Source organism: Kogia breviceps, chromosome 4 (assembly GCF_026419965.1).
Source record: "Kogia breviceps isolate mKogBre1 chromosome 4, mKogBre1 haplotype 1, whole genome shotgun sequence".
Lineage (NCBI taxonomy): Eukaryota > Metazoa > Chordata > Mammalia > Artiodactyla > Physeteridae > Kogia > Kogia breviceps.
The window spans coordinates 181,104,202-181,130,513 of NC_081313.1; the positions used below are offsets into that span (position 1 = coordinate 181,104,202).

General features: G+C 61.1%; 2 protein-coding genes and 1 pseudogene across 7 annotated transcripts in view; 1 reads left to right on the top strand and 2 right to left on the bottom strand.

The window, feature by feature from the left end:
- Positions 1-137: 137 nt before the first annotated feature.
- Positions 138-3,975, top strand: IZUMO4 (IZUMO family member 4). Of its 4 annotated transcripts, XM_067033466.1 has the most exons (9): positions 138-409; positions 492-572; positions 689-760; positions 1,240-1,266; positions 1,375-1,450; positions 1,598-1,645; positions 1,727-1,741; positions 2,079-2,096; positions 2,556-2,870. In XM_067033466.1, the coding sequence occupies exons 1-9, from the start codon at positions 196-198 to the stop codon at positions 2,644-2,646; spliced, it is 642 nt and encodes a 213-aa protein (XP_066889567.1). In that variant the 5' UTR covers positions 138-195; the 3' UTR covers positions 2,647-2,870. The 4 variants fall into 4 exon arrangements, with proteins under 4 accessions (XP_066889567.1, XP_066889568.1, XP_066889566.1 ...); XM_067033467.1 differs by lacking the exon at positions 1,375-1,450 and having other exon boundaries at positions 1,598-1,741; positions 2,556-3,975; XM_067033465.1 differs by lacking the exons at positions 1,375-1,450; positions 2,556-2,870 and having other exon boundaries at positions 1,598-1,741; positions 2,079-2,514.
- Positions 3,976-4,563: 588 nt separating this feature from the next.
- LOC131754588 (uncharacterized) lies at positions 4,564-5,574 on the bottom strand (annotated as a pseudogene).
- The window catches only part of AP3D1 (adaptor related protein complex 3 subunit delta 1), a 46,964-nt gene continuing 25,215 nt past the window's right edge, over positions 4,564-26,312 (bottom strand). The window contains exons 5-32 of one of the 3 annotated variants that reach the window (XM_059060411.2): positions 24,937-25,044; positions 23,153-23,282; positions 22,288-22,427; positions 22,108-22,181; positions 20,642-20,691; positions 19,668-19,717; positions 19,520-19,568; positions 18,300-18,445; positions 18,078-18,226; positions 17,771-18,001; positions 17,101-17,332; positions 16,201-16,346; positions 15,622-15,763; positions 14,976-15,047; positions 14,261-14,336; positions 13,745-13,944; positions 13,326-13,399; positions 13,000-13,174; positions 12,609-12,665; positions 11,969-12,076; positions 11,613-11,759; positions 11,341-11,388; positions 10,845-11,034; positions 10,541-10,629; positions 10,375-10,460; positions 9,699-9,820; positions 9,513-9,592; positions 4,564-5,713 (exon numbers count right to left, since the gene is read on the bottom strand). In XM_059060411.2, the coding sequence (XP_058916394.1) occupies positions 5,618-5,713; positions 9,513-9,592; positions 9,699-9,820; positions 10,375-10,460; positions 10,541-10,629; positions 10,845-11,034; positions 11,341-11,388; positions 11,613-11,759; positions 11,969-12,076; positions 12,609-12,665; positions 13,000-13,174; positions 13,326-13,399; positions 13,745-13,944; positions 14,261-14,336; positions 14,976-15,047; positions 15,622-15,763; positions 16,201-16,346; positions 17,101-17,332; positions 17,771-18,001; positions 18,078-18,226; positions 18,300-18,445; positions 19,520-19,568; positions 19,668-19,717; positions 20,642-20,691; positions 22,108-22,181; positions 22,288-22,427; positions 23,153-23,282; positions 24,937-25,044 (3,267 nt within the window). In that variant the 3' untranslated portion in view covers positions 4,564-5,617. The remainder of the gene's footprint in view (positions 5,714-9,512; positions 9,593-9,698; positions 9,821-10,374; positions 10,461-10,540; positions 10,630-10,844; positions 11,035-11,340; positions 11,389-11,612; positions 11,760-11,968; positions 12,077-12,608; positions 12,666-12,999; positions 13,175-13,325; positions 13,400-13,744; positions 13,945-14,260; positions 14,337-14,975; positions 15,048-15,621; positions 15,764-16,200; positions 16,347-17,100; positions 17,333-17,770; positions 18,002-18,077; positions 18,227-18,299; positions 18,446-19,519; positions 19,569-19,667; positions 19,718-20,641; positions 20,692-22,107; positions 22,182-22,287; positions 22,428-23,152; positions 23,283-24,936; positions 25,045-26,312) is intronic. The other 2 variants (XM_067033181.1, XM_067033180.1) reach the window with 2 other exon arrangements.

Genomic DNA, 26,312 nt, shown 5'->3' on the forward strand with positions numbered 1-26,312 from the left:
CGCCCTCAGTTGTCCGTTGCCTACGTCGGGGGCGGGGTGGGGGTGGTGGGCGCGGCCCGGGCCCGAGAGGGCGTCGTTGGTTGGTCTCCGGCTGGGGGCGTGGCAGGAGACACCGTTGGTTCGTGCGCGGCGGAGGGGCGTGGAGCGGGAGGCGCCGTCTGGTGGCCGGTGGCCGGCGGCGGGCGGGGGCGGGCCATGGCCCTGCTGCTGTGCCTGGCCTTGACAGCGGCGCTGGCCCGCGGCTGCTTGCACTGCCACGGCAACTTCTCGGAGAAATTCTCCTTCTACCGCCATCACGTGAACCTCAAGTCCTGGTGGGTGGGCGACATCCCCGTATCGGGCTCGCTGATCACTGACTGGAGCCAGGACACAATGAAGGAGCTGCACCTGGCCATCCCCGCGGAGATCAGTGAGTGCGGGGCCCCGCCCGGGAGCACCCCCGGCCCAGCCAGGTCCCGGCCCGCTCACACGCCTCCTCCTGCCGTCCCCAGCCCGGAAGAAGCTGAACCAAGTGGCGAACGTCGTGTACCAGAGGATGGATCAACTGTACCAGGGGAAGATGTATTTCCCTGGTAAGGGGGCGACCGCCGCGCATGGGGAACTGAGGCAGAGCCCACCCTCCCCAGGACACCTCAGGTCCGCCCGCCAACTGTGCGTGACCTCCCCCCTCTTGCCTTCCCGCCATCAGGGTATTTTCCCAACGAGCTGCGAGCTATCTTCCGGGAGCAGGTGCACCTCATCCAGAATGCCATCATCGAAAGTGAGCAAACGAGGGCTGGTCGGGAGGGAGGGTGCTGCTGCCCAGGGCCTGAGGACCCAGGGCCACGCGAGTATTTCAGTCTCCTTCCAGGCCTGGGGTCCCGGTCAGGTCGTGGTGAGGCTGGAGTAATGTGAAGAGGGCGTCTGTCTGGCCTGGTGCAGCCAGGTGTCAGAACTCAGAAAGGGCAGAAACGGGGGAGAAGGGCCACACCCTGAGGGGGTCCTTTTCATCCAGTGGGCACCAACAGGCGGCCTTGAAGGATAAATCCCACCCGTCCCTGCTACCTCCCCGCAACGGGTCCCTGGAGGCCTCAAAGTCTTGCAGCCGCCCTCCCCCGTGCTTTGCCCCATCCCAGGCTGGGGCCCACCTAAGTGGCCAACGGACAGGCCCTGAGCCTTGGGCAGCCTGGGAGGGGGAGAGAGTGGGGGACAGGCCAGGCCTGCTAAGCAGGCACCGGCTGTGCTCTTGTCCCCCCACAGGCCGCATCGACTGTCAGCGTCACTGTGGTGAGTGAGCCTCTGTCCAGGTTATGGGGTGTGGTGGCAGTGGCGGCAGCTCAGGGCCCCAGAGGCTGAGGGTGAGGGGAGAGGGCGGCCGCCTCTGGTGTGTTACAGGCATCTTCCAGTACGAGACCATCTCCTGCACCAACTGCACGGACTCACACGTCATCTGCTTTGGCTACAACTGCGAGTAGGGCTCAGACATACACGGGCCCCTGCCCCTGGGGTCCGAGGCTCTCCCTTGTAGGGTCCCCTCATCACCCGGGCAGGGGATGGAAGCCCCCCACCTGGCCCCTGAATGTGGGCCGCGCCCCCTCCACACCCCGTGTCCCCACAGGTCGTCGGCACAGTGGGAGACAGCAGTGCAGGGCCTCCTCCAGCACATGTGAGTCAGGGCAGCTGGGCTCAGGGAGGAGACCCCGATCAAGGCCGCTTGGCCCTGACTCCAGCCCTGCTGTCGTTGTAGAAATAACTGGAGCAAGTAAGTAGTTCCCCCTCCCCAAAGGCATGTGCATGTGTGTGTCCTCGTGGGTGAGTATGCACCGGGGCAGCCACAGAAGGCAGCACCTGCCCCCCGTGTGGCGGGTCCAGCCTCTACCTCCCAGGGTCTCTGAGCTCGGCTGGCACGAGGGGCACATCCCGGTTAAGGGGTCCCCAGAGTCTGGTCCTACCCCTGCCCCAGGCTGGTGGCAGGCTGTGGTCGGAGCTGGGGAGGGCGCCCCCTGGGGGAGACGTGCCCCAGTGGAGGCGCCTCAGGGCCACAGGCACAGCCTCAGCCCCAGAGCTGGGAGCTAACTGGGGCCCGTTGTGTCTTTCAGACAGGACACCAACACAAGGTAAGGCCCTCCCCCCAGGCCCGTCCTCCTGGAGCGGGGGTGTGTGGCGTGGGGTTGTCCTGGCCAGTGGGGGAGGGCAGGGGTGTTGGATGGGGTGGGCGCAGCCGGGCAGGGCTCCCTCTCTGCACCTGAGACATGTGGACATCACCTCTGCAACCCGGCCGATGCCGTCACCCCATGAATAAACATGAGCTCCTCCTGCTCCTCGCCTGGACACGCAGAACCACTCCAGCCTTTTGAGTGACCCAGTGGGGGGAGGCCGCAGGGACATGGGTGGACTCCAGGGGCAGGAGTTGTGAGAACAGGCAAGGAGGCCTCCGAGTTCAGCTTGAGGGTCTGTCTGCAGCCCTGTCAAATACCCAGCTGGGACGAGGGACCCAGGCCCCCAGCAAAAACCCACCAGGGAGAACAAGGTATGGGAGGGGAAGAAGGACTGGGGGCACCCACGTCTCCTTGCAGCTTGATATCACCAAGCTTCAGGTGTCTGGAGCCCCCGCACCTGGCCAACCTGACTCTGGAAAGCGCCTCCGAGTGCCTGATACAGCACTGAGGGCGGCCAGGCCAGCTAGACCCGCCCCCACCACCATGCGGGGCCAGGACTCCGCTGGACCACCTCGGGCCTGATGCTGTGGAGCCCGCCTGCTGCTGCCTGGGTGCTCCGCCCACCGTGGAGCCCGGGCTGCGCCGGGCCGGGGCTGGGAGGAGGGGAAGGGAGGTAGATGGGTTTGTATATAGTGGCGGGATCACAGCTCTTTGACGGAATGATTAAATATCCCTGACATTTCTCATCCCGAAGTGGTCCTCGTTGGGGCCCCAGGCGAGGTGCGACCTTGGCCTTACAGGGCAGGGCTGCGGGGCTTCCCAGGCACGCACGGCAACCAGCCTTCAGGGCAAGGGATCCTTTTGATGACACGAAAGGAGGCTGTTTGGTGAAAGCCAGGGCCAGCATCGGTGCATCTTGGGGCTCCTACCACATCGGCTGCATCTCAGCCGAGGCACGGGAACTGCTGTGCCCACCGCTTGGCTTCTTGGTTTTGAGAAAACACCCAACATGGGTCATGAGGGGACAGACCCAAACTGTGACCCAGGGCTCGACATCCATGCAGCAGACGGGAGGTACCTCTGTGCCCGCGGATGCCGTGGTGAGCCCGGCAGTTGTCTGGCTCCTGGGCTGGCCCTTCCCAGCCTGGTCAGCCGCCGATCCCTTCCCTCAGCTGAGGGGTCCCCTGCCTGGCGTGGCGCCTTCCTTCCAAGGGTTCACTGACGGAACATTGGCCTCTGCCTGCCCAGGAATGTTGAGATCAGGGGAACGGCGAGCGGGAAACTCCAGAGGGATGCTCCAACGCCCAGGGACCTGTGCGGGGTCCACGAGCTGGAGCAGGGCGGGCCAGGCCAATGACCACCCGGTGGCCACCCGAGGCCTCTCTCCCCACCCGCTGCTGGAGGGGGCTTCCGTGCGGGGCTCCGCACCTGCCCATGTTTTGGATTCAGGTTGGAGTTGATTTGGGCTCTGCTGACACAGCCCTCTGTCCACATGGCGTCAGTGAAGCCATCTGAAACGCTGAGAATTGAAACAGCAGCAGGGGATTTCCCTGGTGGCGCAGTGGTTAAGAATCCGCCTGCCAATGCAGGGGACACGGGTTCAAGCCCCGGTCCGGGAAGATCCCACGTGCCGCGGAGCAACTAAGCCCGTGCGCCACAACTACTGAGCCTGTGGTCTAGAGCCCGCAAACCACAACTACTGAGCCTGCGTGCCACAACTACTGAAGCCCATGTGCCTACAGCCTGTGCTCTGCAATAAGAGAAGCCACCGCAATAAGAGGCCTGTGCACCGCAACAAGAGAAAACCTGCACCCAGCAACAAAGACCCAACACAGCCAAAAATAAAATATAAAACTAAAAAAAAAAAAAACAAAATGAAACAAAAAACCCCCAAAACAGCAACAGGGCCTTCCTTCCAACATCTGCTCCTGCTGATTCCTGGGGCCCTGGGGTCTGTACACATGTGTCCGGACTCCTAACCCTGCCATTTCTCACTGGGCGCTTCGAAGATTAGAAATGAGGGTGTGTGCGTGTGTGTACAAGCGTTTACCTAACTTAATCTCTATTTTAGTAATGTTTCTGCTCACGCCACACACCCCTTACGAATGGGGTTCTCTAGTAAAGGGAGGGAGATCGATGGATGCCTCAGAATCCCATGGGGTGGGGGTGGGGGGTCAGGTGGCTCATTACCACCAGACCCCAGGGGCCTGGATGACGTGAGGACCACATCCCCTCCCGAGGGGCCGAGGGGTGCATGGTAGGAGGGCAAGGGATCCCCCGCACACTGCAATCTCCGTGAGGGTGCCCTGCAACCCCCCTCGGACCACGAGCATTTCCGGGGCTGTGTGCTGAACCCCACAGTGGGTCAGAATCCCCTGGCTGACGGGCATACACCGTCACGGGCCAGAGACCCAACAGGTAAACATCTGTTTTGCAAGTTTATTGGATCATCTTGACACAGAATCATTACAGCAGCGTGATATGTCTCTCCCTTATACAGGAATGTCGATAGCAAATAAATTCTTATATAACACATCATACATTTCGAGATTCTAGAATCACTGCACAGGATTCTGTAATAGGTTACTCTACATGCTAAAGTGACAGTTTTCATCAAAAGGAAAAGTTAAAACGTCATCGAGGACTATCATTTCTGAGCAAAGTTCAGTCTCACGGGGGTGGGCTGGGGTCCCCCTCCCTGCCCCTGAGGTGCATTTTCAGGGGCCCAGCCGCCCCTGGACACACGTGCTTCGCCGTCAGGGCTGCGGAGCCCGGGACTAGGCCCTTCCGCACGAGCAGGCACGGACCTGCAGAGCGTCCAGTGATGAGCGGAGGGGCCAGAATCGCAGCTCTCCACCACTCACCCCAACACCCGACTGGGCACGGAAGCCAGTGAGGTCCGGGACCCCCGCTGGGCACCCCCCTCTCGGCGGACACGTGAACATGGTGGTGGGATGAACGGGATGTGACGGACGGGAGCCTGCACGACCCTCCCCCACCACGTGTCCTGTGGGGAGGACATGACCCTTGGCGTCAGGGATGAACAGGAATGTCACCTGGCTGAGTAGCTGGCCTGTTCTTCACCCCCCAGCTGCCAGTGGGCAGGGCATCTGGGGACTCATGGGACTCGGATGGCTTGACAGAAGCGGGATGCGCCACCTCGTCTGGTCCCCACCAGGAACCGGCCTGGATGGCGGTCACCCTCACCCTCGGGCAGCTCCTGTGGCCACGTGCACAGTCCACTCCGGCTACAGAAGCCCCTGCTGGCCTGGGGAGTGGAAGGGGGCTTCTCGCCAGAGAGAGCCGTGAGGGCAAAGTAAAAAAGATGACAGGATAAATCAACGCAACATAAACCTCAGTGTCTACACAGTGGATGACGGTGGACTGGGTCTCCCGGCTGCACCCAGTCCTCGTGACAGAGGAGAAACCCGGCACTTGGCCGCCCTCCCCGCGAGCCCTCCCCATGGTGGGCGGCGCGCTCAACATTTGGCCAGCGTTTCCTTCATCTCCTCCAGCACGTTGCTCAGCAGCGTTGAATCGCTGCACTTCCCGTCCACCGACACCGACTTCTCACCCTGCAACGGGGAAACAACAGCCAGCGCCTTGAGACGCTGCCCTGCGACCCCCGTGTACCTCCAACTTTCGCAAATGCTCTCCTATGCCCGGGTGCTTTCATAATCAAAAGGAGGGGCTCCAGGTGAGACGGAGCAGGTGCACCGCACCCTGTTGTCTCCCAGGGGCCCAGGATGGACGCTCTGGCAGAGCGCGGCAGAGGCAGCGATGCCAGCCCTGCGGAGGACACACAGCCCCACCCGGCCCGGCCCCACAGGGGCACGCAGGAGGCAGCTGGGCAGAGAGGAAGGCTGTGAAAACGGGAGGGCGTGGGACCAGACGTCCTACAGCTGGAACCTGTGTGTCAACACAGGGGGCCCAGGGTCTCCTCCTATTCAAAGTGTCCAGGATACAGTCCAAAATCACTTGGCACCACAAGACCAGGGAAATCTCAGCTCACGTGGAAAAGACAATCAACAAACGCCCACCGAGAAGAGGTGGATGTTAGAATCACCTAACAGGCTTTGAAGTAGATACTACGAGAACCTCCCATCACCAACCACGTACACTCCTGAAGCACACAGGAAAACACAACATCTAGCAAACGAATGGAAGAGTCAGGATCAACCCAGTGGAACTTCTAGACCTGAATACAACAGCCAAGATGAAAAGCTCACTGGATGGGCTCAACAGCAGAATGGACATGACAGAAGAGTCAATGACCCGGACAAGAGATTAATGGAAATAATCCAAGCTGAACAGATAGCAGAAAGGAGTCGGAGGTGGAGTGGGGTGGGCAGAGTAACAAAAGGTCTGAGATTCACATCACAGGGGTCCCGGAAGGAGGGGACAAAGAATGCAGTGCTGAAGAGGTATTTAAATCATAGCTGAAAACTTCCAAGTTGTGCAAAAGACATAAACGCACAGATTCGGCACGTTCAGCAGACTCCACACAGTTATAACATAAACCCAAGGAAGTCAATGCCCAGACACACCACAAACTGCTGAAAACTGAAGACAAAGAAAAACCTAAAATAGCCAGAGGAAAACGACGCATTCCCTGGTAAAAGGAAAATATTCCTTGTCAGAAACCACAGACACCAAAAGGAAATGGCCTAGGGCCTTCCCTGGTGGTCCAGTGGCTAAGACTCTGTGCTCCCAATGCAGGGGGCCCGGCTTCGATCCCTGGTCAGGGAACTAGATCATCCTGCATGCCACAACCAAAGATCCCTCATGCTGCAACTAAAAAGATCTTGCATGCAGCAACTAAGACCTGACGCAGCCAAATAAGTAAATATTTTCATTTTTTTTCTTTTTAAAAAGGGGGAAATGGCCTATTTTTGAGGTACTGAGTGAAAAGACTGACAAAGCCAGAATTTCATACCCAGCAAAAATAGCCTTGAGGAATACTAAAATAAAGAATAATCAGATGAAGGAAAACGAAGAGAATACATATCCAATAGACCTGATCTAAAAAGAAGTTCTTCAGACAAAGGGAAATGAGCCAGAAGGGTGGAAAGTGAGAAATGAAAGTGACAGAAATGGTAGACACGTGGGCGAGCACAAGAGGCTATCTCACCCCCTCCCGCCCCCACCTGCATCCCGAGTTCTCTGAAATCTGTAAAGCTGTAACATGGCGCGAGGTGTCTTCAACGTCTGCAAAGGCAAAACCTAAGTAAGACAACTGCCCGTGTGAAGGGAGGGTCAAGGGACCGAGAGGATGTGAGCTTTCTACATTCCACCTGAGTTCCAAGTAGACTGTGCACTCCAAGTGTGTAATGTAATCCCCCTCAAGCCCCCCAAGCAGATACACAGAGACCGTCAACAACACAGCCAACATATAAACACAGGATACTGTAATGCTCACGTACGCCACAGAAAGTGGGAGTGGGAAGAAGAGGAACGAAAAACACAGGGAAAACACAAAATGTGGGACAAACCCAAATGTATCAGTAATACTTTAAGCACAAACGGTCTGAACACGACAACTCAAAGACAGAGATTGACAGGATGAATAAGGACATGTGACCCAAGCTCTACAGCATTCACAAGGAATTCTTAGCCAAACAGGATAAAGGCAGGTTCATAACAAAAGACATACCACATAAGCACCCATCAAATGAGAGCAGGAATGTCTGTACTGATACCAGACAAGGTAGCCTTCAGAGAAAAGAACACAGCCCAGGACAGAGAGGAGCACACCCACTGATGAGAGGGTCCCTCACCAAGATCCCACAATTCTAACGGTCCGCACAGCCAACAACAGGGCTCCCACACATGGAGTAAAGCCTGACGAACTGGGGGAGCAGACCAACTGACCACCACTGGCCTCATACTCCTTGCTCACTCATCAAGGGCCAGCAGAAAATCTGCAAGGATCCAGAAGAAAAAGAAAATGCCACCAACCAGCAGGATCTAGGTGATAGGTATAACATCTTCCAGGCACCTATGGAATATCCACCCAGAATGACCACATCCTGGGCCAGAGCACAAGCCTCAGCACATTTCAAAGGCCTGAAAAGTCAAACTAGAAATCAGTAACCCAAAAGCAACAGGAAACTTTCTAAACGCTTGGAAATTAACATACTTCTAAGTAATCCATGGGTCAGAGAGGAAGGAGTGATAGAAAGTATTTTGAACTGTATAGAAATGAAAATGAATCATAAAAATGTGTGCAGTTCATCCAAAACAGTACTTAGAGGAAAATTTATAACACTAAAAACTTTATTAGAAGAGACAGGTCTCGGACTTCCCTGGTGGAGCAGTGGGTAAGACTCCACGCTCCCAATGCAGGGGGCCTGGGGTTCGATCCCTGGTCGGGGAACTAGATCCCGTGTGCCGCAACTAAAGAGTTACATGCTGCAACTAAGAGTCCACATACCACAATTAAGAAGTCTGCATGCAGCGACTAAAGACCTGGCTCGAGTCAAAAATAAGTAAGTAAATAAATGAACAAACAAATAAATATTTTTAAAAAAAAGAAGAAGAAGAAGAGACAGGTCTTGGTCTAAGTTTTCACCTTAAGAAACCACAAATGAGCAAAATGAACCCAAGGCAGGCAGAAGTAAAGAGATATGCGGCAGAACTCAATAAAATTTATTGTTTAAAGAAACATTTTTTTTTTTTTTTTTTTTTTTTGGCCGCACCATGCCAGGGATCAAACCTGGGCCCCCGGCAGTGGCAGCACGGAGTCCTAACCACTGCACTGCCAGGAAAGTCCCTAACTTTTTAAAAAGATTCGTTATCAAATTGATCTTTCAAAAGATCAACAAAATGGCTAAGTAAGACTTCTGGCCAGGATAACCAAGAAGTATGAGAGAAGACACCAATTACCAACATCAAGAATGAAAAATAATCACCGCTCATCCCTCAGACACTAAAAGGACACGAAGAGAACTGGACAACGTGACACACCATCAGCTCCACAGCTTGGATGAAACAGACCAATTCTTTGAAAACTACGACTACCAAAAGTCACCTAATAAGAAAGAGAGAAAGCAAGAAGGCTCACAACTATCAAAGAAAGAAACTGAACTTGTAGATAAAAACCTTTCAAAAAAGAAACCCCCCTCACCACCCCCCAAAAAAAGAAACCCCCAGACCAAAACGATTTCCTTGGCGAATTCTACATAACATGCAAGAAGGAATACTGACCACACACAATCTCTTCCAGGAAATGCGAGAGGAAGGAACGCACTAGTGCCCTGATGCCAAGGCCAGATGGAGAAAAGGAAAGGCCGACACCCCTCACAAACACAGGCTCACGGAGGCACAGCGGCGAGGGGTGGACAGGCCTGGCTGGGGCCCTCCCATGGGGCTCACCTTCTTCACCAGGAGGCAGACGTGGTGGCCCTGGATGGAACGGCTGTACATGGAGGCGCAGGAGTCCACCCGCTCCACAACTGCAACAGAGGGCCTGGGGGTTAGGCCGGGCCAGCCCCTGGCGGCAGGGGACAGTCACAGGTACGGGAAGAGGGCTGAGCCATCTGTCGGCACGTCCAGTCTTACCGGAAAAATGGTGGTGAAAACAGATCTTTGCCAGAACGTTCTGGAAGGACATACTAATGCCATCAACCTTGACTGAGCTCATGCTCAGGTCCCCGGACTCCAACAACTTGGCAAACGCGTCACTGTGGGAAGAACACAGAACGGTGGGGGGAGGACAACAGGGGGCTCCCCTGCAGCAGGGCAGGCAGAGACCTCAGCCCAGGGGGTGGGGCGCCTCCTTTGTGGGCCTATAGCTCAGGGTCCCCCAGGGTCTGGTAGGAAGTCAAGAGCTGAACTGTGTCCCCAGGACACGACTGCACTTGGAGATAGGGCCCTAATCTAACGTGACCAGGGACCCTGTGGGAACAGGAAACGAGGATGCAGACGTGCAGGGATGGACGAGCACGTGAGGACACGGGGAGAGGGCCATGGAGAGGGGCCTCAGGAGGGCCAGCCCTGCCCGCACTCTGGGCTCGGACATCCAGCGTTAGGGCCGCCAGGCCTGTGCTGAGAGTCAGGTGCCCGAGCTGGCCGGCCCGGCAGACGTGTCGGGCGTTCTGCGCCAACCACGAGCCGGTCACCCAACACTCCGTGCACATCCTCGTCTCAGGTCAGAGGACGTTGCCAAGGTGACGGCATGAAGAGCTTCCCATGGCAGAGAAGTGGGGAGCCAGGGGTGGGCGGGAGGGTGGCGCACCTGTAGCACGGCGTGGTGACCAAGTACGAGGTGCAGGTGAAGTGCAGCTTGAAGTCCAGCTTCTCATGGGTGGAACCTTCGTCATTCTGCAGGAGCAGGGGCGCAGGGTGAGCGGGGGCGGGGCACGCGGCTGACCCTCAGGGTGCCCCCCCTCCCCACCAGGTACCTTGGCGATGAAAGACAGGGTTCCTTTGAGCTTCTGCGCCGTGACGATGCTCTGAATGGTGAACACAAACTGGGCTTCGTTGGAGATGCCTGGAGAGGGCGAGAAACGGACCTGAGAAGCAGCACGGGGCACGGCCTGGGGTGGCGGGTGGGGGGAGCAGCCACCTGGGCAGGCGGCAGGGACGCAAGCCTGGCCCGGGTCTGTCCTCAGTGCTGCCTGCCCTGGTCAGGGAGCCAGGCTCCGCCCTGAGGGGGCACCAGATGACAGGATCCGGGGGGTCCTGGGTGCCCCGGGGGCCACTCACCAGGGGGCAGCTGGAAAGGCACGGGGACACCGTCGTGGACCGAGGAGCCCTCTGGCCGGGCCAGCCGGGCGTTGAGCGAGTCCAGCACGTTGAGCTCCATGTTCTTGAGGAAGCTGCTGCTCTGGTTCTCCAGGACCATGGACACCGTGACCTGGCTGTCCTTCTGCAGGCTGCCCTGCACGTCGTACGTCTGCAGAGCAAGGCCCGGGGTCGGCGGGGCAGGGGAGCCCTCCGGGGACCCCCGTGGGCCTAGACGAGGGCCTGGGAGAGTGTGGGCACCACCCGCTCTCCCAGCACATGAACGGGCGAAGAAGGGAACGTCCTGAGCCCTCGCACGAGCCCCCGAGTTCCGGCTCTGTCCGCCACCGTCAGCTGTTCCCGACCCACAGTGAGCAGGCCTCGCCGGCCGCCCGGCTCCACTCCACACCTCGCACGTCCAGAGACAAGAGCCCTGAGCCCGCCCAGCCCCACCCACCGGAAGCCCCACGTGGCTCACCATCTTGATGTAAGGGTTCTCAGCCAGGAGAGAGTAGCTAGACATGGGCTGGGGCAAAAGAGAAACGCTTCAGCTTTGGGCGGCGAGGACCCGGGACTGGCGTCGGGAGCCGCCAGGTGCTGTCGGCAAGAAACACCAGGAGCCCCCGCGGGTCCCGGACAACATGAGTCTACATACACCCTGGGGCTCCTGACACTGGCAGGGCGGGGAGGACGGCAGGGAGGGTGCGACGCCCGCGGCCCACTCCCAGCGTGCTCGGGAAGCACCCTCACCGGGAGGGGCTCCTCATCGGGCGCGCCGTTCTCCACGGGCTCGGCCTCCCCTTCCCTTGGAGGTGCCCTCTTCTTGGATTTCTTCTTGTCTTTGGACCGCTCCTCCTTGTCCTTCTTGTGTTTCTTCTTCTTATGCTTGGAAGGTTTCTGAAGCAAGAACAGGGCTCAGGTCAACCCTACGCTGCTGTGGCGAGTCACAGCCCCACGGTGCCGTGTGGAAGCAGAACCCCGTACGACCGTGTACGCACAGCGACCCGAGGCCGCTGTGAGGAGGCCCCAGCGCCCCCACCCCGGTGGGACCTGGGTGGCAGGCTAGCACCGCCCCCAGCCCGGATCCCGCACGCCATGTCCCACACCTTCTCGAGGTCCTGCGCCCCATCCTCGCCGGCGCCCTGCTCCTCTCCCCTGGGCTCCTCCCGCTCCTCCTTAGGGGCAGTGACCGTGGCGTTCGCGCCGGGCTCTTCCTGCAGGGAGCCGGGTGGCAGGCTCAAAAGGCAGCTGGGGCCCAGGATGGGGTGGCCTGCGCCCTCAGCCCTGACCTGCTCTGGTCCCGGACACCTCGCAGTGACAAACCTCCCTCCGCACGCCAGGCGTGTCATGAGCACGCAGACAGACCTGTGGCCCCCAGTAAGTGCCGGCGGCCAGCAGAGGGGAAAGAGACCCGGCCTGTGGCTGGCTGGCACTGACCAGGGTCACGGCTGGAGACCCCAGAGCCACCAGGCCCCAGTCGCTAACACAAAGTGGTCGCTCAGGAACGCTGCCTGGCTCTGAGGGCACGGGCTCTGCGCTGAGGGCCGGCCACGCAGCCACTGCCTGGGCGAGACCTCGGGCACAGAACCGAGCCGGCCGAGACCGGGCTTCTGCCTGAGGGTCCCCCACCTCCTCCACCGCCGGGGCAGGGCACCGAGGTGGCGCCCTGACGTCTCCAAGGCCGAAAAGCACAGGTGTCCGCCGAGGGGCACTTGGGGCCAGCACGGGTCACCAGCAGGCTCTTACCGGGGCCGGGGTGGCAGCAGGCAGCGTGGTGGACAGCCAGAAGTCTAAGTCTGCACCCTGAAACCACGGGAACACGCACCTTTGGCCAGAGCAGCAGCCCCAAGAGGGCACAGTGGCTCTGCCAGGCACAGGCCGCCGCGGCCCCGCAGGACCCGAGTGTGCGGGGAGCTGGGGGCACGTCCAGCGCTACCGCCATGGAAACGAGCGGCCACCAGGAGCACGTGGCCAGGCGGAATCACGCTGCTCTGCGGCAAGGCCCACGAGCAGTGCGTGACGGTTCTGTAGGCGCTCCCCTCCACGTGAACGACACGCACGCGATGGAAGAGGGGCGGCTGGAAACGCGGGCCCGCCCCGCCCCGCCCGACGTGACACACGCTGCCTGGGCCCTCACCTTCTCCGCCTCCTCCTTCCTCTTCTCTCGCTCTTTCTCCTTGTGCTTCTTCTCCTTCCTCTTGGGCTTCTTGCTCTTCTTTTCCACGACAGTGACATCCTGTCTCTCCGGGGACTTGGAGGTCTCAGCGTCTCTGTGTTTCTGGACGGGCAGCTTCTCGCTGTCGGCTAGGGGCCTGGGGGTGGTCACAGGAGGCGTGGCCCGTGACGAGGCCATGCCCCCTTTGTGCAGTAAACAGAGAACAGAGGGAGGGACCAGGCCGTGGGGAGCCCAGGCCGCGCCCAGCCCCGCGGGGCAGCTGCCCAGGTCTCAGTCCCAGCACTCACTTGTCCAAGTCAATGTCCAGGGCCCTGTAGGGGTCGTTGGGGTCTTTGTCGTCCTCGTCGCTGGGCAGGGCGTTCTGAGCGGGGAGAGGAGCCCTGCATCCATCCAGATCAACCCATCCAGCCCCCAGCCCCGCCGAGCCTTACGGGTCCACAGAGCCCCCATCTCCTCCCTTCTCAGAAGCGGGCCACCGGGTCCACACCCACGAGGGAGTCTGATCTGGGGCCTGGCGCTCGGCACGGGCAGCCAACTCAGCACAGGTGATGGGGCAGGAGCGCAGGGGCTGCCTACTCACGGCGCACGGGGCACAGCTGGCCGAGGCTGCCCCGTGCCACGGAGGCAGCAGCGATGGGCAGGCCCACGCGAGGGTGGAGCCCACCTCGGGGAAGGGCACCCGGCACCACGCAGGCCCGTGGCTGACCTCGGGCATCTCCTCGGTGACGATGTCCACACGCTGGGCGGGGGTGATGTCCTCGTCGCTCTCCGTGTGCAGTGAGGTGTGGCGCCGGGCACCCCGCCTCTCCCGCTCCCTCTTCTTCCTCTTTCTCTTGTCCTTCTCCAGCCTCTGCCGGTGCCGCCGTTCTTCCTCCAGCTTCACGTACTGGTCTGACACGGGCATCCCTGCCGACAGGCGCACACGCGGCGCTCAGCCCACAGCCGTGGACACGTCCCACCCGGCTAGCATCCTGCCGCCACCTGGTTCACCCACAGCCCCGAGACCCATGCCCGGGGGAGGCGGATGCTGGGCAACGCCCTCTGGCTACCGAGACGCAGATGGGGGCCCCAGGGTGGCAAGGGGCGTGGCGTGGCGTGCACCCCTGCCTGCTGGGACGAGGATGCAGCGCGGGGTGCAGGGCAGGGCCGGAGCGCAGTCCCGAGGCGGCACCCGCACGGGGCCGGAGGCCCCCACCCCCCGTGCCTCCAGGCGCGTACTTGCCTGGCACCTTCAGGGGCACCGAGAGGTCGATCTGCACCACAGGGATGTGGTCCACGCCCGGCGCGTCCCGGTACCGCTGCAGAGGAGACACCGAGGCCCTGCCGCTGAGCAGGGCGGTGGGCCCGGCGTGATGTGCCGACGCCCCACAGCAGGGGGCCACGAAGACGCGGGTGGGCTGCCAGTGGGGACGAGTACAGGATGGGGCGCGAGACCTCCATTTTTTGCACCTGAATCGTTTTCTTTCCAAGTAGGAAAAACAGTGTAGGCTTGGAACCACGGAGACATAGCGCTTCCTGCCCCCGGGACAGCTGGAATCGGCAAGCGCGACACACAGGTGCCAGCGGGGGACAGTCCGCAGCCCCTCGGAAGGGTGACCCAGAAACCCCAAGAGCAGGGAAACCCGTTTGCGCAGCACCCGCCCCGTGGAGCCACATGTCCCCAGGGGAGCCCAACACGGACGACGGGTCTGCAGGGTGGAGGGTACAGATGAAGGAGGTGGCTCCAGGTAGGACCCCAGGTCCCCTTGCGCCCCCTCCACTCCCACCGAGGCAAAGGAGCCTGACCTCGCCCACGCAGGACTCACTCCCCAGGCGTTGGTGTCGGGAGCCCCTCACGGTCCTGCCCGTGGACCTGCTGACAGCCCTGCACGGGCCGTGGACAGAGAGCGGACGGGCCCCGTGGGAGCATGTCTCAAGGACGAGCAGGCTGGCCTTACCTTTTGGGGGGACGGGGAACTCTTGATGTAGAATGGGTTGTTGGCCTGCTCCTGCTTCCGGGCCTCGCGGCGCTGAGGAGACAGGATGCAGCGCGCACGTCAGCGGGTACGCGGACCCCTCACCCTCGCATCCTCCCAGGTGGGGGCCACCTCCACGCGCCAGACCCGGCGGGGGCCGGGACCCCTCGCCACCCTCACTGTTGGCCTTTGACCACCAGGAGACGGAGGCCGGCGGTGGGAAAGAGCAGGTGGGAGACAGGCAGGCGGGACAAACCAGGAGCTGCACAGGCGGGGGTCGGAGAGGCCGCGTGCTCCGGGGTAGGGCCTGGGGTTGGGGGCGGGCCGGGCGAGGAAGGCCGGCGGGGGAGCCGGGGACACAGCACGCCTTGCTTCTCCAGCCCGCATGACACCCTGAGGCCCCGCACCCAGGAGCGCGGGCAGCAGGCGGGCACGGCAGGCCGGGCCCCCCAGGGCCTGAGTGTGCTTGGGCCCCACGGTCTCCCTAGAGAGCTCCTGGCTCAAGAGGCCACTCCTGGTCTCAACGCGAACCCCACCCGAAGTCCAAGGTGGGCTCAGCACTGCCCACCGGACAGCGGACCCAGAGCCCAGACCTGACCGTGCGCGGCCCCGGCCCGGCCCGCCTCACCCGGGCCAGCTCCTGCTCGTCCGCCTCAGGCGGCCGCTGCCTGGTGTGCCGCGGCTCCTCGTCGTGGAAGATGGCCTTGGGCTTCTCATCCTCAGACTCGCTGTCTGAGAGCGGCTCATTGATCCAGGCGTCCAGGTCCAGGCTGCAGGACACAGGGAGATCACACGGTGGCTCCGGCCTGCATGCCCGGCCCTGGACACTGCCGTCCCCTTGGAGACAAGGATATGAAGGCTGGGCAGTGGCCCGAGGTCACAGCGGGCAAGGCAGACCAGGGACCCTGGAGCCTGGGCAGCTCCCCTCCCATGTTCTCAACGCTGCCCGCAAGGTTTGTGGGCAACAGCTACCAGCCAACCTGCTTCCCAGGGGTGGCACCAGGGCCGCAGGAGAACCAGTGAGTGCCACGCATACGGTCTGTGTGAGAAGAGTCTGTCCCGCCCACGTGGGCTGGGGCCTCAGGGGGCCTTCCTCCCAGCCCGCTCCCCCTCGCCCATCTGGACAGCAGGTCCGGGCTGTGGTTCTGCTCCCACGGGCCCTCACGCCACCCTGAGTCTGTGTCCTCTGACGGACCGCACGGCTCACCCTTCGGGGACCGGAACCTTCTTCTGTGCCTTGGGAGCCACCGGGTTCAGCTCCCCAGCAAAGAGGGCGCTCACTTCTTCTGCCACCAGCACATCCCTGGCCTGAAGCTTCTGGACGTGCTTGACCAGCTGCAAGATGCAGGATGCCTGGAGGGGGGGGCCGTGGATGAGTCAGGAAGGAGTTACGGAGGCCTGGCCATGAAGGCCACTCGGCCCCCGCGGGGCATCGCTCACACCGTGCAGACGCCCAGCCGGACTCCTGCTGAGGACTTGAAGGACAAGCCGCGAGGAGCCGCTGACCGGGCCAGGAGGCCAGCCCAGCTGCTGTCTCCTTCACGAGGACACAAACGGGCTCCCGGGCGAGACAAGGGGTTGGGGGTGGAGGGAGCACCGCCCTGCAAGGCAACCGCCCCAGTGAGCAGCGGCGCCGGCCACCAGGGCACCTTCACACGGCCCCCAAGAGCGCAGCTGACCCTCAGCCAGCAGACGGGAGCACGTGACACACCCGCCCAGGTGACCGCAGAGGCCACCGGGGCCCGCTGAGCGCCGGTGCGGGATCTGGGTAGCTGAGAGCCCCACGTCACCACGGAGCCAAGAGGCGGGCTCCTAGGCCACCGATGCCCAGAGGCCATGCCAAGCTCTCCTCCACCCTCCCATCCAGCGGCCTCCAGGACCGCGGTCACCTCTGATGCTTCCCTCTCGGGTGACCACAGACCCTCACACGGTCTCCCGTTCGCTGAGTCTCCCACCCCCCTTGGCCCAGGGCCTCCCCAGCACGGTGGCTCCAGATGTGCCCGACCCCCGGGCCGAGCGTGGGGGGGCCAGGTAAAGAACAGCTGCCCCAGCTGCTCTCCCGGAGCTGACCCGACCCCCTGAGGACCTGCCGACGTGCGGCGCTCACCCGCTCCTGGGCTTCCAGGTCCGCGCTCTGCACAAACTGGGGCAGCCGCTCCACTAGGAGCTGCGTGACCTCCTGGGCCGCCTGCGCATCCGCGGCCTGCTCCTTCTGCTGCAGGATGGCTGCGTACAGCTTGACCACATTCTGCACGTACACGGCCTGGATGTGGCCCGGCAGGGTGGTGACTTTTGGCCGCAGCATGGCCTCCAGGGTCTGCTGGGGCTCCTGTAGGTGCCTGAGGACAGGGAGGGTCGGTGAGCGGCCGCCACAGCGGGTCTGTGCGCCAGGGCTGACACCAGCCCTGCGAGTCCCCGCCCGATGCCAGGTGCCGAGGGAGGGGTGTGAAGGGAGAAACCACGGCAACAGCGTGACAGTCACAGAGCAGCCCGCACAAAGCAGTCGAGAAAAAGGAAAGGAAAACTATCAACAGCCTGAATTTGGCAACGGTGATGACCTGTGGTTGCCGCGGTGAGAAAGGGGAGGAGGGCTGGGCCAGCGGCTGGCAGACCTCTCACCGCTCTCCGTGACGGGAGACGACTGCCGTGAGAGCAGCTGTTGCCCAACGAGGGCGGAAGAGAGGAGGTGGGGCGGTGGGCGGGGCGGCGGCCGGGGCTGGGGTCTGGCGGGCACACCCGCTTCCCCTGGGGAGCAGGAGGCCCCGGCTCCCACTCACTCAGAGAACTCCCCGCAGATCCAGGCGGCCGCGTAGAGCACCTCGCAGATGCCGCTGCGCTGGGTGCTGCTGGCCACCAGGTGGGCGCTGTCGAGCAGCGCGGACATCTGCGACACGGCAAACCGGCGGATGGCCTTCACGCGGATGGCCACATCCAGCATCTGGGCGGCGATGAGGTGGCCGTGGCGGGTGCCCTCCAGCCGGGTCAGCTCCACCAGGATGCTGATGTACCTGCGGGACAGAGCCCGTGAGGGCAGCACCCCCACCAGCCCACCCGCCCACCCCCACGCTGGGCCGCGGGCCGCACCACTCGAAGTTGGTGATGTGCTGGTAGTTCGACTGGCTGCAGATGTCGATGATCTTGGTGAGCAGCTCGTCGCGGTAGGTAGTGCCCTCGGCCTTGTCCACGTGGGTCATCAGCTTCTTGACGATCTCCATCAGGTTCTTCTTGGACACCTGGGGGGTGCGGCTGGTGAGGGAGGGGCCGGGCGGGCAGGCGGGGAAGCCAGGTGGCAGGGTGGGCACGCACCATGCCGTACAGGAGGTCGAGGGCCCGCAGCCGGATGGACTCGTCCTTGTCGTCCAGGCACTGCAGGACGAGATCCTTGTGCGCCTGCACAGACTTGGGGTGCGTCCTCAGGATCTTGGACATGGCCAGGAGCCCCAGGTACTTCACTGGAGAGACAGCGCAGCGCTCTCAGACGTGGACGAGGTTCGGAGAGCGAGGCCAGGCCTGCAGCCCCACCCCAAACCACCTGGGCTCTGTCGGCCCACGTCTCACGGGCACCAGGCCCACCTCGCTGCCCACCTCAAGCAGCCCAACGCACCATCGTCTAGACTGGGCCACAGCCCGTCTCAAGGGCAGCGTTACTGGCACACGACAGGCCTGTGGTCTACACCCGCCAGCAGGCTTCTACGCTACAGTGGCAGAGACCACACAGACTGCAAAGCTGATGAGAATTTCTATCTGGCCCTTGCCAGCAAAAGTTCGGCCACTCCTGCTCAAAACAAACAGACCTGGATTCAAAATGAGCAGTCAGGGAATTAATTCCCTGGCTGTCCAGTGGTTGGTGTTCCGCACTTCCACCGTAAGGGCCCGGGATCAATCCCTGGTCTGGAAGGGGAACTAGGATCCCAGCAGCCACAAGGAGCAGACAAAAAAACAAAACAAAACTAAAAACAAAAACTGAGCAGCCCACATGACCAGGCCCTCAGAAGCCCTCTCCACGGTGGTCCTGGCAGCAGGGGCGTGTGACTGGCTGGAACCCTCGACAGCACACGTCGGCTGAAAGAAGTGCACGAGCTGGCACATGAGCACGACGGACAGTGGCTGCCCCTCACTCGTCAGGAGCCCCACGCACCACCCCGTCTGATTAACCGCCGGGGGGGCCTGCAGCATGCCCGCGGGGACTCTCCTCCACGCCCAGCCTGTTCCTCCCGGGCCTGAGCTTGCCCTTTATGTCTCAACTGCGCTTCCGCCGGCCTCCCCGGCTCCTCTCTGCAACCGGGCCCCAGCTCCCCGTGGATGTGGGCACAGGGACCAGAGCTTAAAGACCTTTCCAGTGGACACGGCCAAGCCACACCCTGAGGTGCCGGCTGGAAGGAACCCGCCGTGCAGACGAGGGGGCTGTAGCCAGGGAGGAACCTGCCAGCCATGCCAGGCCCGCTCCGTTCTCGGGCAGGGACGAGCCCTCACTGGCGGAGCTCCAGGGCGCAGGGCCTGAAGGGCCTGCAGAGGAAGTAACTCACAGTTCTGATCAGAATCTTCTATTAATATCCGCAGTTTCTGAACACAGAGCTGTAAAGAGGGGAGATGCCACTGGTCACATCTTCTAAACCGATGGCAGAGTCGGTGTCCCTGGGGCCTGGGAGGGGAGCCCCTGGTCCCATAACATACCTGGATGCTGGCACTATGGTTGGGCATGCCAGACGACAGCGAGATGAGCACTGAAACAGATGACTGGGGTGAGGGCCCCGCGTGACCGGCCCCAGTGAGAACCCCAGGCTGGGTCTCTGCGACCAAGAGAGCAGAGCACAGGCCCCGGGCACCAGGGGCCCTCATCTGGGGCAGGGCCGCTGGCCGCGCGACGCACAATGGACCAGGCCCACCTCCCATCTGCATCCCCCTGCCCCGCCCATCGCCAGAGCCATCTGTGATCCTGCCACACCGTGGTCCTCCCCATGGACCTTTCCAGACTCAGGGACCACTCTCTGGCCGCCTGCCCTGCTCCCAAGTCCCACACTCGCCCTCCCTCTCCCTTTCACTGTCGCTGACCCTCGGCGACATGCACAGCCCACAGCAGTCACGAGCGTAGACCCCGGGCCAGTTTCCTGGAATTTACTGAACATAAGGCTGCCCACGGGCTGTGAGGGGCGCCCCAGCAGTTTAGGGCAGGGACAGGCAGGCAGCAAGAAGCTGAACCCTCGGGCCACCAACTCCCTCTGCGTATCTACAGCAAACTGGGCTGCAGGGACAAGTCACCAGGCAGTCCGACTGCAACTAACGGACGCCATGAGACCCTTTGGGGAGAACGTGCCGATTCCCTCTCGAGAACTCTCCTGGTTGTAGGTCCTATGCTAAAGACGCCACAGGGGAAGTGGCCTGAGATTTGCTTTAAAATGCTCACAAAAGGCGGTCTTGCTGGTAGGTGTGGCAGATGCCAGGGTGCAGTGTTTATCACTGGAGCCCAAGGTTGGCAATGGCTCTGCCTGCAACCGTGTCCGAGCTGACCCTTCCAAAGGGGCTGCAGACGGGCCGGAACAAACAAATTCCCAGCCAGGAACCTCAAAGTTCTGGTGAGGCCCGGGGACCAGCTAGCTCCCCTGCCGGCGACAGCTCCCTGCTCCAGAACAGGTCACCCCGGTGCTCACCTGCGATGACGGTGTTGACACACTCGTAGAGAAGGGACATGGCAGACGTGCTAGAGAAGGAAACATAGGAGCCGGGAAGACAGGGTCGCCTGCCTGCCGCTCACCCCACCGAGACCCCTGGGGGCGCCACCTCCGAGGAAACACAGAGCCCAGGAAGCCTCGGGTCTGAAGGCCATGCCGGTGACACCCCACCCTGGGCAGTGAGGCCATCAGATTCCTCCAAGGGATAGAGGCACCCCTTCTAGCCCTCAAAAGTGGCCTGAAATGCTCCCACCACTGCAGCCCACGCACGAATAACCTGATTCTGCAACTCCCACGAAGAGAAGCCAAGTTCCCCAAAGGCCTCTCTACTCCAGCCCAGACACTGCCGGCCGGCTCCACCGGGACAGGGAGTAGGCCTGGCCACGCACAGGCAGGAGGAACACGGAGTCGTGCCCCATGTCATCCCTGGGGGGCGTCCCGGGCCACACTGAGCACAGCCCAGGACGACCAGGGTGGGCACCAGGCACGCCCACTCCGCTCTGATATCCTCATAGTGATGTTCTCAAGCCCAAGTCCCCCAAACCCCAGAGCACGGGCCACCACAGGCAGTCCACATGAACGGTCACAGGACTGATGGCTTCTCGTCAATGCTCTGAAAACTACAAGCTACTTACTATAAAACCCGGTGACTTGTTTAAAATCAGCAACGTCCCAAGCCCTTGGCCACTTCCCAGGGGACCCCAGGAGCAGAATCTCCTGGCACCTGAAGCTTGGCCCCCACTATTCAAACACAGGCACCTGAAGTCGCGTAGAAGCTCCTAGAACAGTCCAGAACTGGGTGGTGACACACTCACCTAGGGCTCTTCAACTAGACTGCTGAGGTCTACTTGTGAACCAGAGACTGGCTGGGACAGCTTTCTCCACCCTTTTTAAATTTTTTATTGATTTTTTATTTTTTATTTTTATTTTTTTTGCGGTATGCGGGCCTCTCACTGCTGTGGCCTCTCCCGTTGCAGAGCACAGGCTCTGGACGCGCAGGCCTAGCAGCCATGGCTCACGGGCTTAGTTGCTCCGCGGCATGTGGGATCTTCCCGGACCAGGGCACGAACCCGTGTCCCCTGCATCGGCAGGCGGATTCTCAACCACTGCGCCACCAGGGAAGCCCCCTTTATTTTTAAAATATATCCCCGTTGCCTGCCTATCTGTCTGTCTGTCTGTCTACTTCTGGCGGTGCTGCACGGCTTGTGAGACTTTAGTTCCCCAACCAGGGATTGAACCCGGGACCTTGGCAGTGAGAACTCAGAGTCCTAACCACTGGACCACCAAGGAATTCCCTCTCCATCCTGTCTTGACTGTGCTGTCTGCAGACTGAGGAAGGCAGAGCCCAGAGACGCGGCTCCTGGCAGCAGCAGGCCCTCAGGCCTGGGTGTCCCCCCACCCGCCCCTCCTTGGGGCACCACTCCCACGCCCGCCCCAAGCCCTACCTGTGGATCAGGTTGGTGAGAGGCTCAATCAGCTTCTTACCCAACCTTGGCTCCAAGGGGGTCAGAGCACCAAACTAGGGGACAAGAGAGGCCAGAGGTCACCGGAAGCAGGGATGGCACGGCAGCCTGGGGCTCTGCTGGCTGCGCGTGCGCTCAGGACACCCCAGGGGCGACACTTGCCAGTTTGATAATCTTAATGAGGACCCAGTTGTTGGTGGAGGAGGTCATGAGCTTGAAGAAGAGCGGAGCGAGGGAAAGGTAGTTCTTGGGGTTACGTCTGGCCAGCTCACAGATGACGTTGACTGCCGCCGACTGGACCCCTGTGAAGCGAGGGACGCCATCAGCAAGGGGGCGTCCTCCAGAGCAGGCCGGTCCCTCGGGGCGTGTCCCCAGCAGGAGCAAAGGCACTGCAGGTGCTCTGTCCGCCTCCACCCCACCCGGGGCTGCCCCCACTCATGCCCCCAGCCCGCCTCGCCTGTCCCTCGGCTCCTGACCCTCACCACAACGCCCCACACCCCGTGATCCTCTGCGATGCACAGCAGATTCTCCCGAGACAAGCAAAGATTTGGAGAAGCTGTTTTACATCTGCATGGCCCGGGGTCTCCCCGGAAGGAGTTACAGAAAAGGACAGGCGGAGGCAGGAGTGAACCCTGTGGTGTGGGACTGCCAGTCAAGGCAGCAGAATAAACTCGAGACAGCGGACATGCGGACAGAGAGGCCTCCCCAGTGAGCGAGTGTGGTGTCTGCTGTGGCCTGGGGGCAATGACAGCTGGCAGAAATAAGCACACCCAGTGGTCTTGGTTTCTAAATCCCACACCAGCTAACAAAACTAGAGCTGTTTGGAGAAACGGCAGATTCCAGGACTGGCGGGAAAGTAGAAAGCAGACCTGGTATCTCATGGTGCCAGGAAGTAAGAAGGTGCCCTGTGGGGGAGGGCTCGGATGGGGTCCCGGGACCTAGTACCCCTGCACCAAGCCTTCACAGACGCTGGTGGAGCATCACAGCCCCACACGGGCCCCTCCTTAACTCAAGTCAACAAACCAACCGGGATCGGGGTCCTCCAGTTTCTCCTTCAGGCGGGGAAAGGCGGGGCGCAGAGACTCAGGGTACTTCAGGAACACCTTGTACATGATCAGAACAGCCTTCTTCCGGATGTACGGCTTGGTGTGTGACATCTGCAGGGGCAGAGGGTGTCAGTCTCCCTGCTGACACCACCGTGCCCACCCCTCCCCGGTCCTTCCCGCACCCCCTGCTCCCCACCCCCGCGCCTCCCCTTCCCTCCCACACCTGCCCACGTCTCGCCTCCATCACCTGGAGGATAACCCTCTCTCTAGCTCATCTGGCTTCTGGCCTCTGAGCCCGGCCTGCACGTTTACTCCACTGCCCGGCCCAGCCCAGGGATTACACAACAGTGTCTTGGACGGAATCGAAACCTGCCTCCCTGAGTCCATGACCCCAGCTTGCCCTCTGGAGGCTGAGACTGGCCTCCTGGACTCACTGGGACGCACTGAGGGACAGGAGGAGGGAGGGGGGCCCCAAATGGAAGGTCACGCTGGAGAGAGCCTCCACCTGTCAACACTGGCCTCAGACCCTTCGGGCCACCAAGGCCTGTCCCCAGAGCAGTGCCCCTCGCCCGGGCCTCAGCCCCCTCCACACCTCTGCACTGCACCCCCGGAGCTCCTGTCCTTCCTCGGGACTGTGCTCTGGCCAGGAGGGCCTCTGGTCTGCAGGTGGGCACACTCCTCACCTGTCGGCCCCAGGCAGCCTGGCCCTGAGGAAGCCACCCCCGCCCCCGTGACCCGGCATCGGGACTCATTGTGACAGCTCACTACCGCCCCGCTGTGGGCTCGTGACTGCTTTCACCTAGAGAGCTCCTCACACTTCCCGAAGAGGGCCTGAACATCAATACTGTCGGCTTCGCAGGCCAGAGTCTCCGTCTGACTCTGCCCTTGCTGCTGGGAAGCCCAGGGACACTGTGTGGACAAAGGGGCGGGGCCGTGTGTGGACAAACCATTTATAACAGGTGGTGACTGGGTGCAGCCCGGGCCGTGCTGTGGTGGCCCGGGATCTAGAAGCTGTGTGTACCCAAAGCCTTCCAGACTGTGAGCCAAGACCTGACCATCTGCACAGCGAACGGGCCACATCCGGACAGAATCCTCCCGGGAGGAACGAGCCATCCTTCCACGCTGCTTTACCGTGGCCAGAGGGGAAAGGCCCCTGATCATGGACGATCTGGTGTGCAGGCAACCCTCCGAGGGCTGTGATTTCTTTCCTTTTTTTTTTTTTTTGGGGGGGGGTGTAAATTCCAGTTTTGTTTTTATTTGTTAAATTAATTTTTATTGGAGTCGAGGATTGTGATTTCTAAGAGCACGTCCACGTTTCAGAACAATGTTCTTGCCTACCTTGGAGATCAAGGCTGGCTGAGGTTTCTGCCTTTTGGATGGACTGGGCCCCAGACAACAGATTTGTTCAGATGAAAATAAAAAGTTTACTGACCAGAGAACCACCTGACCACGCTGCCTGCCAAGACCACTGCCACCACCACCCATGCCTCAGAACACAGCTGATGGGTCATGCGCTCACGACAGGCCATCGTCCCCAGCCAGACCCCGCCCCTCCCCAGCAGGACCATTTCAGAGGAGGTGAGGTGTGAATGCCGGGCCCCACCAGGTGATGGAAGGGGAGACGGTGACTCGGTGTCCCAGCTCATCCTGGGGACCCAGGCCGTTTCCGCCCACCCAAGTGCCCTCAACGTGACATTACAACCTCGGTTTTCCAGGAACGTCAGGGAGCAAAAGCCAAGGGGGGCGGGCACACTCCCAGACTCACCAGTGTCATGATGTCATTGGCCAAGTCTCTGGCAAGATCTGGGGTAACAAAACAGGACAGGCCAGTCAGCGCAACGCCAGTGTCGTACTGGCTGGGGCTGCTCAGGTCCTGGAAAGGGAGGGAGAGGGTTAGAGGCAGGCGCCCACTGCGCCTCGCTGGGTCCCAGCTGCGTCCGCCAGCCCTGCTCTGGGTCTGGAGATGGGCTTGGACAAGGACTCACAAGAAGCAGCCAGCTCCATGCTCTGTCACCGAGCAAGAGCCGGGACGGCTCTAAGGGGAGGGCTGTCTTGGGTCCGCCCCTCACTCCAGGGGTGCAATGGGGCAGAGCCAGTGCCACCCACAGCTTCCCTATGGGAGAACCCAAGGGCTGAGGAAATGGTGCAGCCAGACGGCTCCGACCGCCCAAAGTAACAGAGTGGGGGCCCCCCAGGGTGGAACCCCAGAACCTCTGCTTCCATTGGGGTGTCTCCCCTACTACAGCCAGGGGTAACTCCTCTGGGCCCCTCCCCAAAGCGGAGAGAAGCTTCCACCAGAGCTCCACCCTTCAGGGGAGCAGGAAAAGCAGCCACTGGAAGCACACATCTGTCCTAGCCTCTGACGTCACTTGCCTGTGCTCCTGCTAAAACCGATGCAGAAGCCCTGTCTTGGCACAAAGAGAGGACTCTGTTTACATAGAGGAACCTCCATAAACTTCACACATGTGGTGAAAGATACACTGAGAGATGTTTTAAGAGTTAACCTTCCAGGGACTTCCCGGGTGGTGCAGTGGTTAAGATCCGCCTGCCAATGCAGGGGACACGGGTTTGAGCCCTGGTCCGGGAAGATCCCACATGTCGCGGAGCAACTAAGCCCGTGAGCCACAACTGAGCCTGCACTCTAGAGCCCGTGAGCCACAACTACTGAAGCCATGTGCCACAACTACTGAAGCCCGCACACCTAGAGCCCGTGCTCCGCAACAAGAGAAGCCACCGCCATGAGAAGCCCATGTACCGCAACGAAGAGTGGCCTCCGCTTGCCGCAACTAGAGAAACCCCGCACGCAGCAACGAAGACCCAACGCAGCGAAAAATAAATAAATATATAAATTTTTTTAAAAAAGAATCCGCCTTCCAATGCAGGGGACACGGGTTTGAGCCCTGGTCTGTGAAGATCCCACGTGCTGCGGAGCAACTAAGCCCGCGTGCCACAACTACTGAGCCTGCGCTCTAGAGCCCGTGAGCCACACCTACTGAGCCCGCCCGCCTAGAGCCCGTGCTCTGCAACAAGAGAAGCCCGCGTACCGCAATGAAGAGTAGCCCCCGCTCGCCACAACTAGAGAAAGCCCGTGTGCAGCAACGAAGACCCAATGCAGCTCAAAAAATAAATAAATGAAAAAAA